This window comes from Miscanthus floridulus, chromosome 18 (genome assembly GCF_019320115.1).
Source record: "Miscanthus floridulus cultivar M001 chromosome 18, ASM1932011v1, whole genome shotgun sequence".
Classification (NCBI taxonomy): Eukaryota; Viridiplantae; Streptophyta; class Magnoliopsida; order Poales; family Poaceae; genus Miscanthus; species Miscanthus floridulus.
The window spans coordinates 134,698,290-134,714,369 of NC_089597.1; the positions used below are offsets into that span (position 1 = coordinate 134,698,290).

At 56.5% G+C, this 16,080-nt stretch overlaps 1 protein-coding gene across 1 annotated transcript; it reads right to left on the bottom strand.

Moving 5' to 3' along the window:
• Positions 1-395: 395 nt before the first annotated feature.
• LOC136524756 (uncharacterized) lies at positions 396-5,085 on the bottom strand. Its single transcript, XM_066518011.1, has 2 exons — positions 4,857-5,085; positions 396-4,615 (listed from the first exon to the last, which is right to left on the bottom strand). The coding sequence occupies exons 1-2, from the start codon at positions 5,083-5,085 to the stop codon at positions 396-398; spliced, it is 4,449 nt and encodes a 1,482-aa protein (XP_066374108.1).
• Positions 5,086-16,080: the final 10,995 nt, after the last annotated feature.

Here is a 16,080-nt window from a genome sequence, read left to right on the forward strand (position 1 = left end):
GGAGCAAGAGAAGACTGCACATATGGTTGGAGCTTCAAGTAGACCAGCTCATCCACGTCGAACGAGCGTTCTGAACGGTGAAGATCAGCGTGTTTCTTCATACGCTGCTTGGCTCGATTGAGATGATGTTTAAGGAGCTGGTCCATCCAGTCACGTCCAGAAACCCACTGAATCACTTCTTCATTAGCTGTGGAGCCCAGAGCAACAGGAAGCAAGCGAGGCGAGTAACCATAGAGGGCTTCAAATGGAGTGCGGCCAGTAGCAGAGTGAGTGCAGGTGTTGTACCAAAACTCAGCAGCAGTAAGCCAAGAACTCCATTTTCTGGGACAAGCATGAACAAAGCAACGTAAATATGTCTCGAGGCACTGGTTGACGCGTTCAGTCTGCCCGTCGGACTACGGATGATAGGCGGAGCTATGGCAGAGCTTAACATCAGCCAATTTAAACAATTCAGACCAAAAGTGGCTAGTGAATATCCTGTCACGATCGGACACCAATGACTGAGGCAAGCCGTGCAGACGATAAACAGTACTGAAGAAACTCTGCGCCACAGCAGCAGCCGTGAAGGGGTGTTTCAGTGGAATGAAGTGGCTATATTTAGTTAAGAGATCCACCACAACCATAATGCAGTTGTAGGAAGCAGAGAGGGGTAAACCTTCAATGAAGTCTAATGAAATCACTTGCCAGGCTGTGTCAGGCACTGGGAGCGGTTGGAGAAGACCAGGCAACTTGGAACGGTCGGGCTTGGATTGCTGACAGACTGAGCATGCTTGTACAAACTGTTGAACAGCCGTCTTCATACCTTTCCACGCGAAACAGCGCTTGAGACGACGAAAGGTCATAGGTGCACCAGAATGGCCACCCCAGGCACTGGCATGGAATTCCGACAATAGACGCTGCTGTAGAGAAACATCATGGCCAACCCAAATGCGAGATCGATAGCGAAGGACCCCAGACTGGAGGGTGAAATTGGGCACGGCGGCTGGATCCAAAGCCAAGTTAGCAATCATGGACTGAGCCGAGGGATCCTGAGCATAGCTAGCCACCACGGCTGATATCCACGATGGGACTAAAGTAGATACTGCCGCACACGACGCCATTGGAGCTGGGTGCCGGGACAGAGCATCTGCTGCCCGATTAGCAGAGCCAGGATGGTAAACAATGCGGTATTGAAGACCGAGGAGCTTGGAGAAGACACGCTGTTGCCAGTAAGTATGCAAACGTTGGTCAGACAGCTGAGTCAGGCTCTTCTGATCGGTGAGAATCACAAATTCTTGAAATTGCAAATAAGGTCGCCAGGCGTGGACTGCCAGTAGGATGGCCATGAACTCTTTCTCATAAGTGGAGAGGCCTCGAGACTTCGGCCCTAATGCCTTGCTCATAAATGCAATGGGATGGCCCTCTTGCATTAAGACAGCACCAATACCAGCTTCAGATGCATCAGTTTCAATAGCAAACGGTTTGGAGAAATCAGGCAAGGACAAAACTGGTGACTGACAGAGAGCTTCTTTCAATGTCTGGAAGGCAACCGCATGATCTGGAGTCCACACAAACAAAGAGTGTTTCCGGAGTAATGCAGTCAAGGGCTTGGATATAATACCAAAGTGGCGGACAAACCGGCGATAATATCCAGCCAGTCCGAGAAATGAGCGAAGTTCCTTGACAGAAGGAGTCGGCCAATTTGCAATAGCTGTCAACTTAGAAGGATCTGTGCCCACACCTGCACCACTGATGATGTGCCCCAGATAGGAAATAGATGACTGAGCAAAAACACATTTAGACAATTTCAAGTGCCACTGATCCTTAGTAAGCAACTGAAAAACAAATCTGATATGTTGGAGGTGCTCCTCCAAACTGTGACTATAGATCAAAATGTCATCGAAAAAGACCAGTGCAAACTTCCTCAGACAAGGGTGCAAAGTAGTGTTCATGGCACCTTGAAAGGTTCCAGGAGCTCCTGTCAGGCCAAATGACATCACTCTGAACTCAAATTGGCCAAAATGTGTCTGGAAGGCAGTCTTGAATTCTTCACCCTCTTTCATGCGGATTTGATGGAACCCTGCCTGCAAATCCAGAGTAGTGAAGTAAGAAGCACCTGCCAGTTCATCTAACAGTTCTTCAATAATAGGCACTGGATACTTAGTTTTAGCAGTAAGAGCATTGAGCTGGCGATAGTCAATGCAAAACCGCCATGTGGAATCCTTTTTCTTCACGAGTAAAACGGGGGAAGCAAAAGCACTGGAACTTGGCTGTATAATCCCCTGTTGCAGCATATCCTGTACTTGCTTCTCTATTTCAGATTTAAGGATGGGAGCATATCTGTATGGCCGTACAAAAACAGGTTGGGCACCAGCAATCAGTGGTATAGTGTGGTCACAATCCCTGCTAGGAGGTAAACCGAGTGGTGGGGTAAATAGGTGAGCAAATTCATCCAACAATGGTTGAACCACAGGACTGACAGAAGGATGCTGAGACTGAAGGGTTTCCAGCACGATGGACAACTGCAGAACAGAACCTGCTGGAAGAGCGGCCATATTACCCCAAAGATATACAGACTTATCCTGATATGGAATGCAAATCCACTGTTGACTCCAATCCACTTGCATAGGACTGAAATGGGACATCCAGTCAAGGCCTAGAATCATATCATAAGTGCTCAGAGGTAGCAGTTTCAAATCAGTGGTGAAAGAATAGCCCTGGACCGACCAACTAGCAGCGGGAATGTGGGAATCACAACTGAGCACAGCCCCATTAGCGACCTGAACTGTGACTGCAGGACATAACGGCTGGACACCAGAGAGGGAACCCGCCAAGGCCAGACTGACAAACGAATGAGAACTACCAGAATCCAGCAAAATAGATAATGGATTGCCTTGTATATCACCAGATAAACAGAAAGTCTTGGGGGAATGAGCACCCGCGACCGCAGCAACAGAAAGATGCATCATAATTTGAGCAGCAACAGGAGAAGTAGGACCTGAATCATCCAGAGGAATGTCTTCTTCAGGAAAAATGTCTAGGAGCTCTTGGACGAGATGGAGCTGAACTGCCTCAGAGCAGCGATGGTCGCGACTCCATTTGGCCCCACAACGAAAACATAAGCCCTGGGCACGACGTGCAGCACGCAGGGACTGAAACTTCTCATCAGTAGTGGAAGAGAAAGCAGGCCCAGTGCGTTTGCCATCCACAGCATCAGGACGGGGTGGCGGAATAGGTAGCGGTACTCCACCATGCCATGCCGTCTTCTGGGTAGGCGCCGCATCAGAACGCCTGAAGACCCTCTTGGAGACACCCAGCGCCTCTTCCTGCAATTCAGCCAAAACACAGGCAGCATCGAGAGTAGACGGCTTGTGGACAAGCAAAACAGCTTTAATATCATCACGTAATCCATCAATGAAGCGTTGAACATAGTATAGTGGGTCTGGGTGTTTAGCATAGGCTTTAAGTTCATCTACCAAACTGACGAACTGCTCAATATAATCGGCTACTGAACTAGTCTGACGAATGCGGAACAGACGACGCAAAAGCACTTCATGCTCATCGCGTCCAAAACGAGAGAGCAACTGAGCACAAAAGACATCCCACTCGATGGACTCAAGGTCATCTTCAATTGAAGAGAGCCAACGCTTGGCGGGGCCATGAAAATGCATAGTGGCAGCCGACACCCAGACAACAGACTCAACACGGTATAGGCGGAAATAATGTATGGCTTGCTTAATCCACAGCTTCGGATGTTCCCCTTCGAACCGAGGAAAATCAAACTTAGGAAGCTTGCCTGTGGGATCCCCCCTAGATCCGCCCTGGTACCCGGACTCAAAATGGTGACTCGGTGGAGGGTGGGGTGGCCGGGCTATCGGTAAAGGCAAAGGGAAAAGGGAGTGGCTAGACGACATACCCTTGGCATGTGGTGGCAACAGAGTGGTGACCACTCCGAAGCCACCCTGGTTGACGCGGTGCCCATTGGGCGGGTTGGCTGCATATCCCGCAGATGGGCGCGGGGCAGCCTCGAAGCCACCATGCGGAACAAGAGTGTTCGGCAGAGTCGGCAGCTCCGGCTTGTAGTTCGGCGATGGAGGAGCCGTGCGGAACGTCGGGGACGGCGGTGAAATCTTGAGCGCAGGCGAACGCATGGGGTTGTTGGCGAAGACGGCCGCACTCGGCGAGGCAGGGGCGGACGAGGACTTGGCGACGAACACGGACGGCATGGATCCATGAAGACCAGGAGTAATGCTCGGACCGTCCACCATGGATCTCTCCATGAACTTGGAGATCTTCCCGACCTCCAGCTTGAGGGACGCCAGACGGTTCACCTCGACCCGCAAATCGTCGATGAGGCCGTCGACTCCCGGGCGCCATTCGTCGAACACCTGCGCCGCGTGCTCCAGCGCGTCGAGGCGAGTTGATGAAGCACTCGTGGTACCGTCGAACTTCTTCTCCAGGTCGTCGAAGCGGCGGTCGATGCTGTCGAAGCGTGTGCCGAAACGGCGATCCATCTCATCGAGCAACAGCTTCTGATTGGGGTCCATCACGCCGAACTTCTTCTGGCGACGGGTGAAATGGTCGTGAGATGCGGCGGACGGGGGCTCCAGATCGCCGAATGTAGGATCGAAGGAATCTGATACCAAATGTGAGAGATAACAGTTGGGATAGCGAGAGGAGTTGGCAGATACAGAGGAGGAAGAAGAAAAGTAGAGGCAGATGAATGATTTAGCTCGGGTTTTCCAATCTGTTACAACCTGATCCCCCTCCCTTCTAGAGTTCTGTTTCCCTTTATACTGATTACAGAGGACAAGCCTCTTCACGCACGCAGGCGGAAGTCAGACGGCCCAATCCTTTCCGGTGTATTTGGGATTCACCTTCCTGGGCCTTGGCCTGTTGGCCCGTATCTTCGAGATCTCCTGGCCCATCTTGCTCGTAGTCTCTTCTGAGGTTGCCATCGGTAGCTGAGTACTGACATGGATCCGGGCTCTCGCTGAGATCACGGAAACCATCCGCTTCACGGCATCGCTCTTTTCGGATCATCCTTCCTAGGGGCTGTCCAGTATTTTTGAGGATGAAGAAGAAGAACCTGAGGCTAATGGGCATTGTTTTCCGGATCAATTCAACGATATTGGACGATCTATCCAACAAGAACCTGAGGCTGAGTATTATTTTCCGGATCAATTCAATGATATTGAACCATTTATCCAAGAAGCCATGTCGAAAATGCTTTCTTTTGTTGACATCATAGTTGCTCTGGATCCTAATAACACTACCACTTGTGAATCTTTTGTTGACAATGGGAATGGGGTGCCGCCACTATACAACAGGATCAACATTGTCGGGTACCGAAAAAGGGGTCCCCTAAGCAAGAATCGAAAAAATCACTTAGACCTTGTAAATATCGAAGTCAAGAGATAACCACCAGCAAACCCCCACCTTATCCGAGGCCCGGCTGGACCACCCGGCCCACCTCGAACAATATCCGGGCTCACCCGAAGCGGGCTCGGCCCAGAACGAAACCACGAGGCCTCGGACGAGGTATCGATTCTCCGACTCGCCCGAGGCCCCGCGTCACAAGGCCTCGGACGAGGTACCGATTCTCCGACTCGCCCGAGGCCCTGCGCCACAAGGCCTCGGACGAGGTACCGATTCTCCGATTCGCCCGAGACCCCGCGCCACGAGGCCTCGGACGAGCACTCAGTTACCGACTCGCTCGAGGCCGGCTCGGCATCAACCCCGTCACCGCCGCCTTGACCGACTTCTCTGACAGGACATCACATCCAACCAACGCGTCCAACCACTCCCGCGACGTCAGCCGAACGATGGCACGATACAGCGGAGTGGCCGACGAGACGGGAGTCACATCGACGCCATGCCGTCCGGGACAGGACGGGGCAGGGGTTCCTGGCCGCTGTGCTCGGCACTGTGCCCACGACTGATACCCGTGCTGCATTGTGCTGCCTAACCCCTACTCCAAGGACAGTGAGGCATGGAAAGTCAAGTCCGGGTCACTGTAGCCTCGGAATCGACGTACAAGACCAACTACTCTCTCCGAGCCTCGGCTATCCGCTTCCGGGCCCCTGTAGCCTCAGGACTCGCGCCCACCGAGCCCCCCACAATGGTTCAGCCTCTGCACCGACTGGGCCTCGGCTCTCTACGTTGTCAGCACTCTGGCACCGGCACGTCATCCGCAGTACGCGCCATACCCTGAGTCAAGCTACAGGAGCTTCCACGTCGTGCACAGGGCCAAGCTCATGTATCCTCGGAGTCAGCACACCCGCGCCGTCGCATCTACCCAGCCTTGGCTCTCCGCGCCGGTCAAACATACAGTGACCAGCACGCCTCCAACAGAAGAAGGCGCGCATGCCACCACAGGAGCTCCCACGTCGCACAGGATCAGGCGTGACCGGCGCGTCGCTCTAGTGCACCGAGGACAAGCCCGCTCCACCGACCATGCCGCCACAGTGATGAGCTACAGGGCTCGGACATGTCGCCTCTGCTCACAAAACGCCACGTAGCAAATACATGTACTGCCACTGTGCCTCCCTTCGACTATAAAAGGGAGTAACCAGGGCCGCTTCTAGGGGGAAGAGACACCCACATGCAAGCAACGCACAACGCTCTGTAACACATACGCTCCCTCACTACAAGAGATCAACATCTCAAGCAACCCACGCCACTCTACGCAGAGACCTGGGACTAGCTTCCTCTCTTGCTCAGCTTGTAAGCTCCTACTACAAGCACCTCGGTGCAAGGAATACAAGATCGCTCTCTCAAACTGAACGTAGGGCACCTATTGCCTGAACCAGTATAAACCTTGTGTCTGTTTGCATTACCATCTAGGATTAGGGGCACGCAGTACACTTTTACTAGTCGGTTGAGGACCCGTCGGACCAAAACACCGACAGTTGGCGCGCCAGGTAGGGGGGCTACTACGTGTCAGCTTAGTCATCCCAACAAGTTCTAGATGGTAGACCCCGTGCGACCACTGCGTCTCGGCACGATGATCTGGTTCGGGAGCCTAGAGTTCATGTCTCTAGGATATGAGTACGATATGGTACTCCTCCCAGCCAGAGCCCCATCGACCGATGACGACATCACGCACCAGCAGCCTAGGCGCAGGTGGTGCCTAGGCCACCGCTCTTGTCGCGCTCGCCAGGCACAACGCGTGCGGGACCACCCCGACACCGCGTGAGCTCAGGGCGATGCACCGCGCTCCGCCAGTATCCCATACCCGTCTGTTGGTACAGAGTCCCTGGCTGGGGACCTGTCTAGCTTAAGCCTGGGCAAGGGAAAGACACCGGTGGCGCGCAGCAACGCCCTGTCATCAAGCTCTGCCCCGCCACCTCCTAAGGAGTCGACTCCGGCGGAGCGGAGCCCGGCGACGACATCATCCCCGTACCCCTTCGGGTTGGGCAATGCCACCGTCGCCTACGCTTCCACTCACGCAGAGCCCCCAGGACGCCACCAACATTTTGCCCTCGACCTCATCGCGACAACCCCGACCCATACCCACGCTGACTCCTCGGAGGAGGACGAGGCGTGGACCAGAGCGGACTTCTTCGGGCTTCGCGACCCTAAAGCCATGCGTCGCTTCATGGCCGCGAGCGACTACTGCTTCGGCTACTCCGACTCCGATGATGAAGGCACTCACGATCCCACTCGTGAGTGCTTCAACGTCGAGCTCGGGATGCCGAACGCGAGTGATGAGGACGAGAACCCCGCCCCCGAGGAACTTCGACGCCTAGACCTAGAGCAGCTCTATGAGCTTCAGGCCAAGGTCGAACAAGACCGACTCCTTCTGCAGCAGCTCCGAGACACTCTTGAGCAAGAGCAGCCGGGTCGCGGTGATGGCGGAGCAGCTCGGCGGAGGGCTCGCAACGTCAACCACCGCATCAACAACGACGAAGGGGGCGAGCAACCCCCTATCTTCAATCGCGCTAGCTAGAACGTCGCGGCAGCAACGATGCTACTCTGGACAATGCCCGAGCCCTCTACCTCGGAGGGGCGACGGGTCCATGGCGAGCTCCGAGACCTCCTCGAGACCGCCGCGGTACAGTAGGCCGAAAGTTCCGCCTCTCGACGGCGCAGGGGCGCCTCAGAACTACCCACGGCACCGCCTCGGCAGGATAGAGAGGCCTCGGTTCGTCCCGAGCCTGCTCGGGCACCAAAAGCCAAGAAGGCCCCCTCGGTGCACGACCGCCTCAGCGACCGACGCGAGGCGCAAGGCGACCACGATGTGGTCAGCAGGCGACGGCACCACGACAATGATGGGCCCGCCCAAGGCTACCACCCGCATCGAGGCGGTCGCTATGACAGTGGGGAGGACCGTAGTCCTTCACCTAGGCCACCTGGCCCTCGAGTCTTCAGCAAGGCCATCCACGGCGCCCACTTCCTAGCCCCGTTTCGGCAATCGGCCAACCTCTCAAAGTACAGCAATGAGACCAACCCCGAGCTATGGCTGGCCGATTACCGCCTGGCTTGTCAGCTAGGCGGCGCGGACGATGACCTGCTCATCATCCGCAACCTCCCCTTGTTCGTGTCAGACTCGGCGCGAGCCTGGCTCGAACACCTCCCTCCCTTGTAGATCAACAACTGGCGCGACTTGGTAAAGGTCTTCATCGGGAATTTCTAAGGCACATATGTGCGCCCCGGGAACTCCTGGAACCTCAAGAGTTATCGCCAGAGGCTGGACGAGTCTCTCTGAGACTTTATCCGATGCTTCTCCAAGCAATGCACCGAGTTGCCCAGCGTCGACGACTCAGAAATTGTCCAGGCGTTCCTCTTCGGCACCTCCTACCGAGAGCTGGTCTGAGAGTTAGGCCGAAACGTACCAACCACGGCGGCCGCGCTCCTTGACATCGCCACCAACTTCGCCTCGGGCGAAGAGGCTGTCGTGGCCATCTTCCCCGACAACGACGCCAAGGGGAAGCGGAGGGACGAGGCCCTGGGGCCTCGGCCCCCCACCTCCCCAAGAAAAAGAAAAAGGGTCGCCAAGGGAAGTAGGAGGTCCTCGAGGCCGATCTAGTCACGACCACAGATCGCAAGAATCCCCGAGGCCCCGCTAGAGGCCTCGGGCTCTTTCGATGACATGCTTAAGAAGCTCTGCCCTTACCACTAGGGCCTGGTGAAGCACACCCTCAAAGAGTGCACCATGCTCCGGCGTTACTACGCCAAGCTTGGGCTCCCCAACGACGATGCCAAGAAGAAGGGCGCCGGCGATAGAGACAACGACAAGGACGACGGGTTCCCCGAGATGCACAACGCCTTCATGATCTTTGGCGGGCCTCACGGCGCGTCAGCGAAAGAAAGAGCACCGGGAGGTCTTCTCGGTTAAGGTGGCCACTCCCCGGTACCTCGACTGGTCTCGGGAGGCGATCACCTTTGATCGGGATGACCACCCCGATTATGTCCCAAACCCCGGGCAGTACCCACTCGTCGTCGACCCGATCATCGGCAACACCTGGCTCACCAAGGTGTTGATGGACGGAGGCAGCGGTCTCAACATCCTCTACGCCAACACCTTGGAGCTCCTGGAGCTCGACCAGTCATAGCTCTGAGGCGATGCCACGCCCTTCCACGGCATCGTGCTAGGGAAACGCATGTGACCCCTCGGGCTCATCGACTTGCCTGTCTGCTTTGGCACTCCCTCCAACTACCGCAAGGAGGTCCTCACCTTCGAGGTGGTTGGGTTCAAGGGGACCTATCACGCCATCCTGGGGCGCCCGTGCTACGCCAAGTTCATGGCGATCCCCAACTACACCTACCTCAACCTCAAGATGCCAGGCCCCAACGGCGTCATCACTGTCAAGTCCACGTACGAGCATGCATACGACCACGATGTCGAATGCATCGAGTACGCTGAGGCTCTTGTGGAGGCCGAGACCCTCATCGTCAACCTCGACCGACTTGGTAGTGAGGCGCCCGACTCCAAGCATCGTGCCGGGACTTTCGAGCCCATAGAGGCCATCAAGCTCGTCCCGATCGACCCCACCTACTCCAACGACTGGGCGCTGAGGATCAGCGCCACCCTCGACAGCAAATAGGAAGCCGTGCTCGTCGACTTTCTCCGCGTGAATGTCGATGTATTTGCGTGGAGTCCCTCGGACATGCCGGGCATACCGAGGGAGGTCACCGAGCATGCCTTGGACATCCGAGCCGGCTCCAGACCGGTGAAGCAGCGCTTGCGCTGATTCGACGAGGAAAAGCGCAGGGCCATCGGCGAAGAGGTGCAGAAGCTTTTGGCTACCGGATTCATCAAGGAAGTGTCCCATCTAGAGTGGTTAGCTAATCCCGTATTAGTTAAGAAGAAAAATGGGAAGTGGAGGATGTGTGTAGACTACACCAGTTTGAATAAAGCATGTCCAAAAGTCTCATTCCCATTACCTTGAATCGACCAAATCATTGACTCCACTGTGGGATGCGAAACCCTATCTTTCCATGATGCGCATTTCGGTTACCATCAAATTAAGATGAAAGAATCCGACCAGCTCGTGACTTCTTTCATCACCCCATTCGACATGTACTGCTATGTGACTATGCCATTCGGCCTCAGAAACGTAGGGGCCACATACCAGCGGTGCATGACCTAGGTCTTTGGCGAGCACATCGGGAGAACCATCGAGGCCTACGTGGATGACATCGTGGTCAAGTCTAGGAAGGCCAGTGATCTCATTGGCAACTTGGAGATAGCCTTCAAATGCCTCAGAGAGAAGGGCATCAAGCTCAACCCTGAGAAGTGTGTCTTCAGGGTCCCCCGAGGCATGCTCTTGGGATTCAAAGTCTCAGAGCGCGGCATCGAGGCCAACCCAGAGAAGGTCTCGGCCGTGACCAGCATGGGACCAATCCGAGACCTCAAGGGAGTGTAGAGGGTTATGGGATGCCTTGCGGCCCTGAGCCGCTTCATCTCGCGCCTTAGCGAAAAAGGCTTACCTCTGTACCGCCTCTTGAGAAAATCCGAACGCTTTTCTTGGACCCCCAAGGCCGAAGAAGCCCTCACCAAGCTCAAGGCACTGCTCACCAATCCTCCCATCCTGGTGCCATCGACCAAGGGCGAGGCCCTCTTACTCTATGTCGCCGCAACGACCCAAGTGGTCAGCCCGGCCGTAGTGGCCGAGAGGCAGGAAGAGGGGCATGCTCTACCCATCCAACGACCTATTTACTTCATTAGCGAGGTGCTCTCTGAGACTAAGACACGCTACCCCCACATCCAGAAGTTGATCTACGCCATAGTCTTGGCTCGACGCAAGCTGCGTCACTACTTTGAGTCCCACCCGGTGACCGTGGTGTCGTCTTTCCCTTTGGGAGAGATAATCCAGAACTGGGAGGCCTCGGGTAGGATAGTCAAGTGGGCTGTCGAACTCATGGGGGAAGCCCTGTCTTTTGCGCCTCAGAAAGCAATTAAATCCCAGGTCTTGGCCGATTTTGTGGCTGAGTGGACCGACACCCAACTGCCACCTGCTCAAATCCAGGCGAAATGCTGGACCATGTACTTTGACGGGTCCCTGATGAAGACTAGGGCAGGCGCGGGTCTGCTCTTCATCTCACCCCTCGGAGTGCACATGCGCTACATGATCCGGCTCCACTTCGCCGCCTCCAACAACACAGCCGAGTACGAAGCCCTCGTCAACGGATTGCAGATCACCATCGAACTTGGAGTACGGCGTCTCGACATATGGGGCGATTCGCAGCTCGTCGTCGATCAAGTGATGAAGGAGTCGAACTGCCATGACCCCAAAATGGAGGCGTACTGCAAGTTGGTACGTCGCCTAGAAGACAAGTTCAATGGCCTCGAACTCAACCACATTGCGCGAAAATTCAACAAGGCCACGAATGAACTGGCAAAGATGGCGTCGGCACGGGCCTCGGTCCCCCCGAACATCTTCGCCAGAGACCTCCACAAGCCTTCCATCGACTACACCTCGGCGGCAGAAGAGGGCCCACCGGTCGAGCCCACCGTAGGGCCCAAGGCCCCCTCTGTCACTGAGACTCCTACGACCAAGCCCGAGGCCATGGAAATCAACGCGGAGCCTTTTGAGGCCGACCAGGGCACAAACTGGTGAGTCCCATTCCCTGATTGCCTCATTCGAGGAGAGCTTCCTACAGATAGGACCGAAGCCCGATGGCTTGCGCGACGAGCCAAAACTTACGTCCTCAGCAACGGTGGGTTGTATAGGCGAAGCCCATCTGGCGTCCTCCAACGGTGCATCACCACCGAGGTAGGCCAAGCCCTACTTTGGGACTTGCACGCAGGAGCCTACGGGCACCATGCAGCGCCTCGGACGCTCATCGGAAACGCCTTCCACCAAGGGTTCTACTAGCCAACGGCGATTGCTGACGCCACCAAGCTGGTACGCTCCTGCGAGGGATGCCAGTACTATGCGCAGCAGACGCACCTCCCGGCCCAAGCCCTCCAAACCATCCCCATTACATGGTCATTCACCGTGTGGGGGCTGGACATGGTTGGGCCTCTGCAGAAGGCCCTCGGGGGCTATACCCATTTGCTGGTAGCTATTGACAAGTTCTCCAAGTGGATCGAGGCTCGTCCGATCACTCGAATCAAATCCAAGCAAGCGGTGCTGTTCTTCACTGATATCATCCACAGGTTCGGGGTTCCAAACACTATCATCACTAACAATGGGACACAATTCATCGGCCACAAGTTCCTGATGTTCTGCGACGACCACCACATCCGTGTGGCTTGGTCAGCCGTAGGACACCGTAGGACAAACGGACAAGTAGAACATGCCAACGGCATGATCCTACAGGGTCTCAAGCCAAGAATATACAACCGGTTGAAGAAATTTGGCAAGAAATGGCTTGCCGAACTCCCATCGGTCATCTGGAGCCTGAGGAACACTCCGAGCCGAGCCATGGGGTTCACACCGTTCTTCCTGGTCTATGGAGCCGAGGCCATCCTCCCCACTGACTTGGAGTACGGTTCCCCGAGGCTACAGGCCTACAATGAGCAAAGCAACCACACTGCCCGTGAGGACGCCCTCGACTAACTAGAGGAAGCCCGAGACGTTGCGCTGCTACACTCGACCAAGTACCAGCAAGCCCTACGACGCTATCAAGCCTGGCGCATTTGAAGCTGAGATTTGAAAGTGGGTGACCTAGTGCTGAGACTGAGGCAGAGCAATAAGGGCCGCCACAAGCTGACCCCGCCATGGGAAGGGCCGTACATCGTCACCCAAGTGCTAAAGCCCGGGACCTACAAGCTAGCCAATGAGAAGGGCGAAATCCTCACCAACGCTTGGAATATAGAACAGCTACGTCGCTTCTACCCTTAAATTCCCAAGCATTGTATACATTGTTTCTCGAAATACAATAAAGAAGTGTTCTTTAGTTGTTCTAATTTTTCGAGAAACCCCTCGAGCCCATCGATGGGGGATCGGCGTTACGATAACGCTATAAGGGAGACTCGGCTCTAACTCTGTAGAGGTGCCCACCGCGGGGCTCGAACAAGACTCGGCTCTGCCTCTGCAGAACCAAGCCTCCCTCGAGGGCTAGAAGGGGGAACCCCCCCTAAGTCCCAGACACCATTTTTTAGTTGTTTTTCGAAAAAAAATTTCTACGCTAAACTCTCTCGCGTACTCTGACAAATCGATTGTAAAAACCTAAGGACCGAAAGTCTGTCTCAGGGCCAAAAGGTCGGCCGAGCCATGAGACGGCCTACGCCTCTGGGCTATGGCAACTCCCTCACCACCTTTTGCCCAAAGGGCAGCTTAGGCTTCGAGGAAGTTTTTTGCAAGAGATATGTTCAAAGACGAGACAGAGGGCAGAGGCTCGGAAATACAATAAAAAATGATTAAAAATCATATACACATAAGTACTTTAAAAGGCCTCGACGGCCACAAGCGTTATGGTACAATGATGTAAGTCCTAATCTATTGGCATGACCCCTTTGGCCCAGGTCAAAACTCAGGGTCGCCAGCGTCGATGGTCGGCATAGGAGGAACCACCTCCTCTTCGAACAACCTGGCCAGTGTCGTGCTAGGGGCCTCAGCCACCTCCACCAACTTCATGACCTCCTCCTCGGCCTTCTCATCATGCTCAGCCACGACGTAACCATCGCTGACGGCCTCAAGGTTGATGCCGGCGTAGTGCGAGGAGACGACAGCCAGGGCACGCTTGACGCCCATATGCAGCGCCCCCTAGAGCCGCTCGTGGACTTGGGCGCTCAACGCGATCAAGCGGCTCCCGAGGGAGCTGCCCGACTTGACCCCCCGACCTCCAGGGCCTCGTAGGCGGTACGGGCGGCGCTCTACAGCGCGTTGTGTTCTCGGATCTCGGCCTCGAGCAGCGCCTACACTACGATGGAGGCCTCAGCTGCCCGGGAGGCCTCCTTCTTCAACCCTGCGCCAAGACAAGCGAGATGGGGTTAAGCACGAAAGAAAACAAGCCGAACAGGGGCGTAAGCCTATGAGACTCACCCTCGGCTTTCTCCCTCCAGTTTTGGACCTCGACCCGAGAGGCCTCCGCCGCGCCCAAGCCGGCCTCCGCCACCTCGGCCTCGGTGGTCTCGGGAGCTCCAGCCTCCGCCACCTCGGCCTCGGTGGTCCTGGGAGCCCCGGCGTCCGCCACCTCGGCTTCGGAAGCCCTAGCCTCCACCACCTCAGCCTCGGAGGTCCTAGGGGCCTCGACCTCGCCCTCGGTGGCCTCAGTGATTGAAGGCGCCTCGGCTTCACCTGACTCGACGGCCCTGGCCTCACGAGGCATAGGCGCCTCCTCCCCCGCCTGCTTCGTGGCCGCCTCGGTAGCCTCTCCTTGGGCGACTGGCTCCTTCAGGTCGGCCCTGGCCGACGCCGCGCCACGCTGTATGGTGGCCTACGCGTCCACCACCCATCGGGCGGTGGAGCTGGTGCTCACCTTGAGCGCCTTAAGTGGCGCCAGGGCGGGCGCTTCCGCCTGACGCTTTTGGCTGAAGACAAAACACTCATGAGGTCAGCATACGACCAAAGAATGAGTGGGAGATGCTGTAAACTCCACTGACAAAACACTTACCTCGAACGGGGACACAATAGCTTCCGCTCCGCGTCCCTCATCCTTAGCAATGGCGGTGGCGGCGGCAGTAGCACGGCCCCCGTGTCCGCCGGTACCGGCTGGCCCTCGCCAGACTCTGACGCCCCCTCGACCCTCTGCGAAGGCGGTTGAGTCGCCCCCGCCGTCGCCCGCTCCACCTCCACCGTCGAGCCCATCGGGCTGACGACGTGCTTCCTCGATGCCCGTATCTCGGGCGTGTCGGCCTCGGCCCCGGGGCGGGCGATCGCCGGCCTCGAGGCGCCCTCTCCTCCTCCTAGAGACGCCAGGCCAGTCGCCGACACCCCGGTCGTCGTCTCCCTAACGTCAGGGAGGTGGTCCAGGGGACCCCGCCCCGCCTCGCTCTCGTCGTCATCGCTCGAAAAATACATCGACGACGATGATGGAGACGGCTCCTCTGGGAGACCGTCGTGCCTCTGTTGCTGGCGACGTTTCTCCAGTTCGTCGCACTCGAGGCTCTTCCTCTTGCGCCTTGCCTCCTCGGCGTCCTTCCACTCCTTGTACGCCTCGGCGTGCGCCCTGTTCTCCGCTCGCCGCTCTGCGTCCTCGGGAACGGGCGGCAGGGAGGCACGCACATCCCTCATCCCCTGCAGGAACGGCAAACACAAATAAAGGAACAAATTAAAAATGTAAGGAGCAAGGAGGCCTCGGGGCCCGCAGTGACGCGTGACTCACCAGAGAGATGTACCCCCGCGATGGGCGCATCGGGAACGGGGTCAGATCACTACTCCTCTGCCGCCCCTCCACCGTCTCTCTCACCCGACGCAGAATCTCCTCATCGGAAAGGGCGACGGCGGACAACCGGATGCCGTCGATCGGCTCACCCGGTGTCATCTCGAACAGGCGTTGCCGCCGAGCCATCAGCGGCAGCACCCTCTGGCGGTGGAAGGCCGCCATGACCACGGCCGCCGTAAGGCCGCGGCTGTGTAGCCTCTCCAGCGCCTTTAGGAGTGGCTGCAGCTTGGCCTGATAAGCCAACGGGACGCCATACCTCCACCTCTCTGGCTGGCTCTCCACAACCTGCCCGGTATAGGGGGGAAGCCCGCCGTCATCATT

What these genes read in the sequence shown, in the direction of transcription:
- LOC136524756 (XM_066518011.1), bottom strand. Translation starts at nt 5,085, where the DNA reads ATGCCCATTAGCCTCAGGTTCTTCTTCTTCATCCTCAAAAATACTGGA. An exon ending in ACAGGCCAAGGCCCAGGAAG is followed by an intron (nt 4,616 to 4,856) that starts GTGAATCCCAAA and finishes ATTTGGTATCAG; the next exon opens with ATTCCTTCGATCCTACATTC.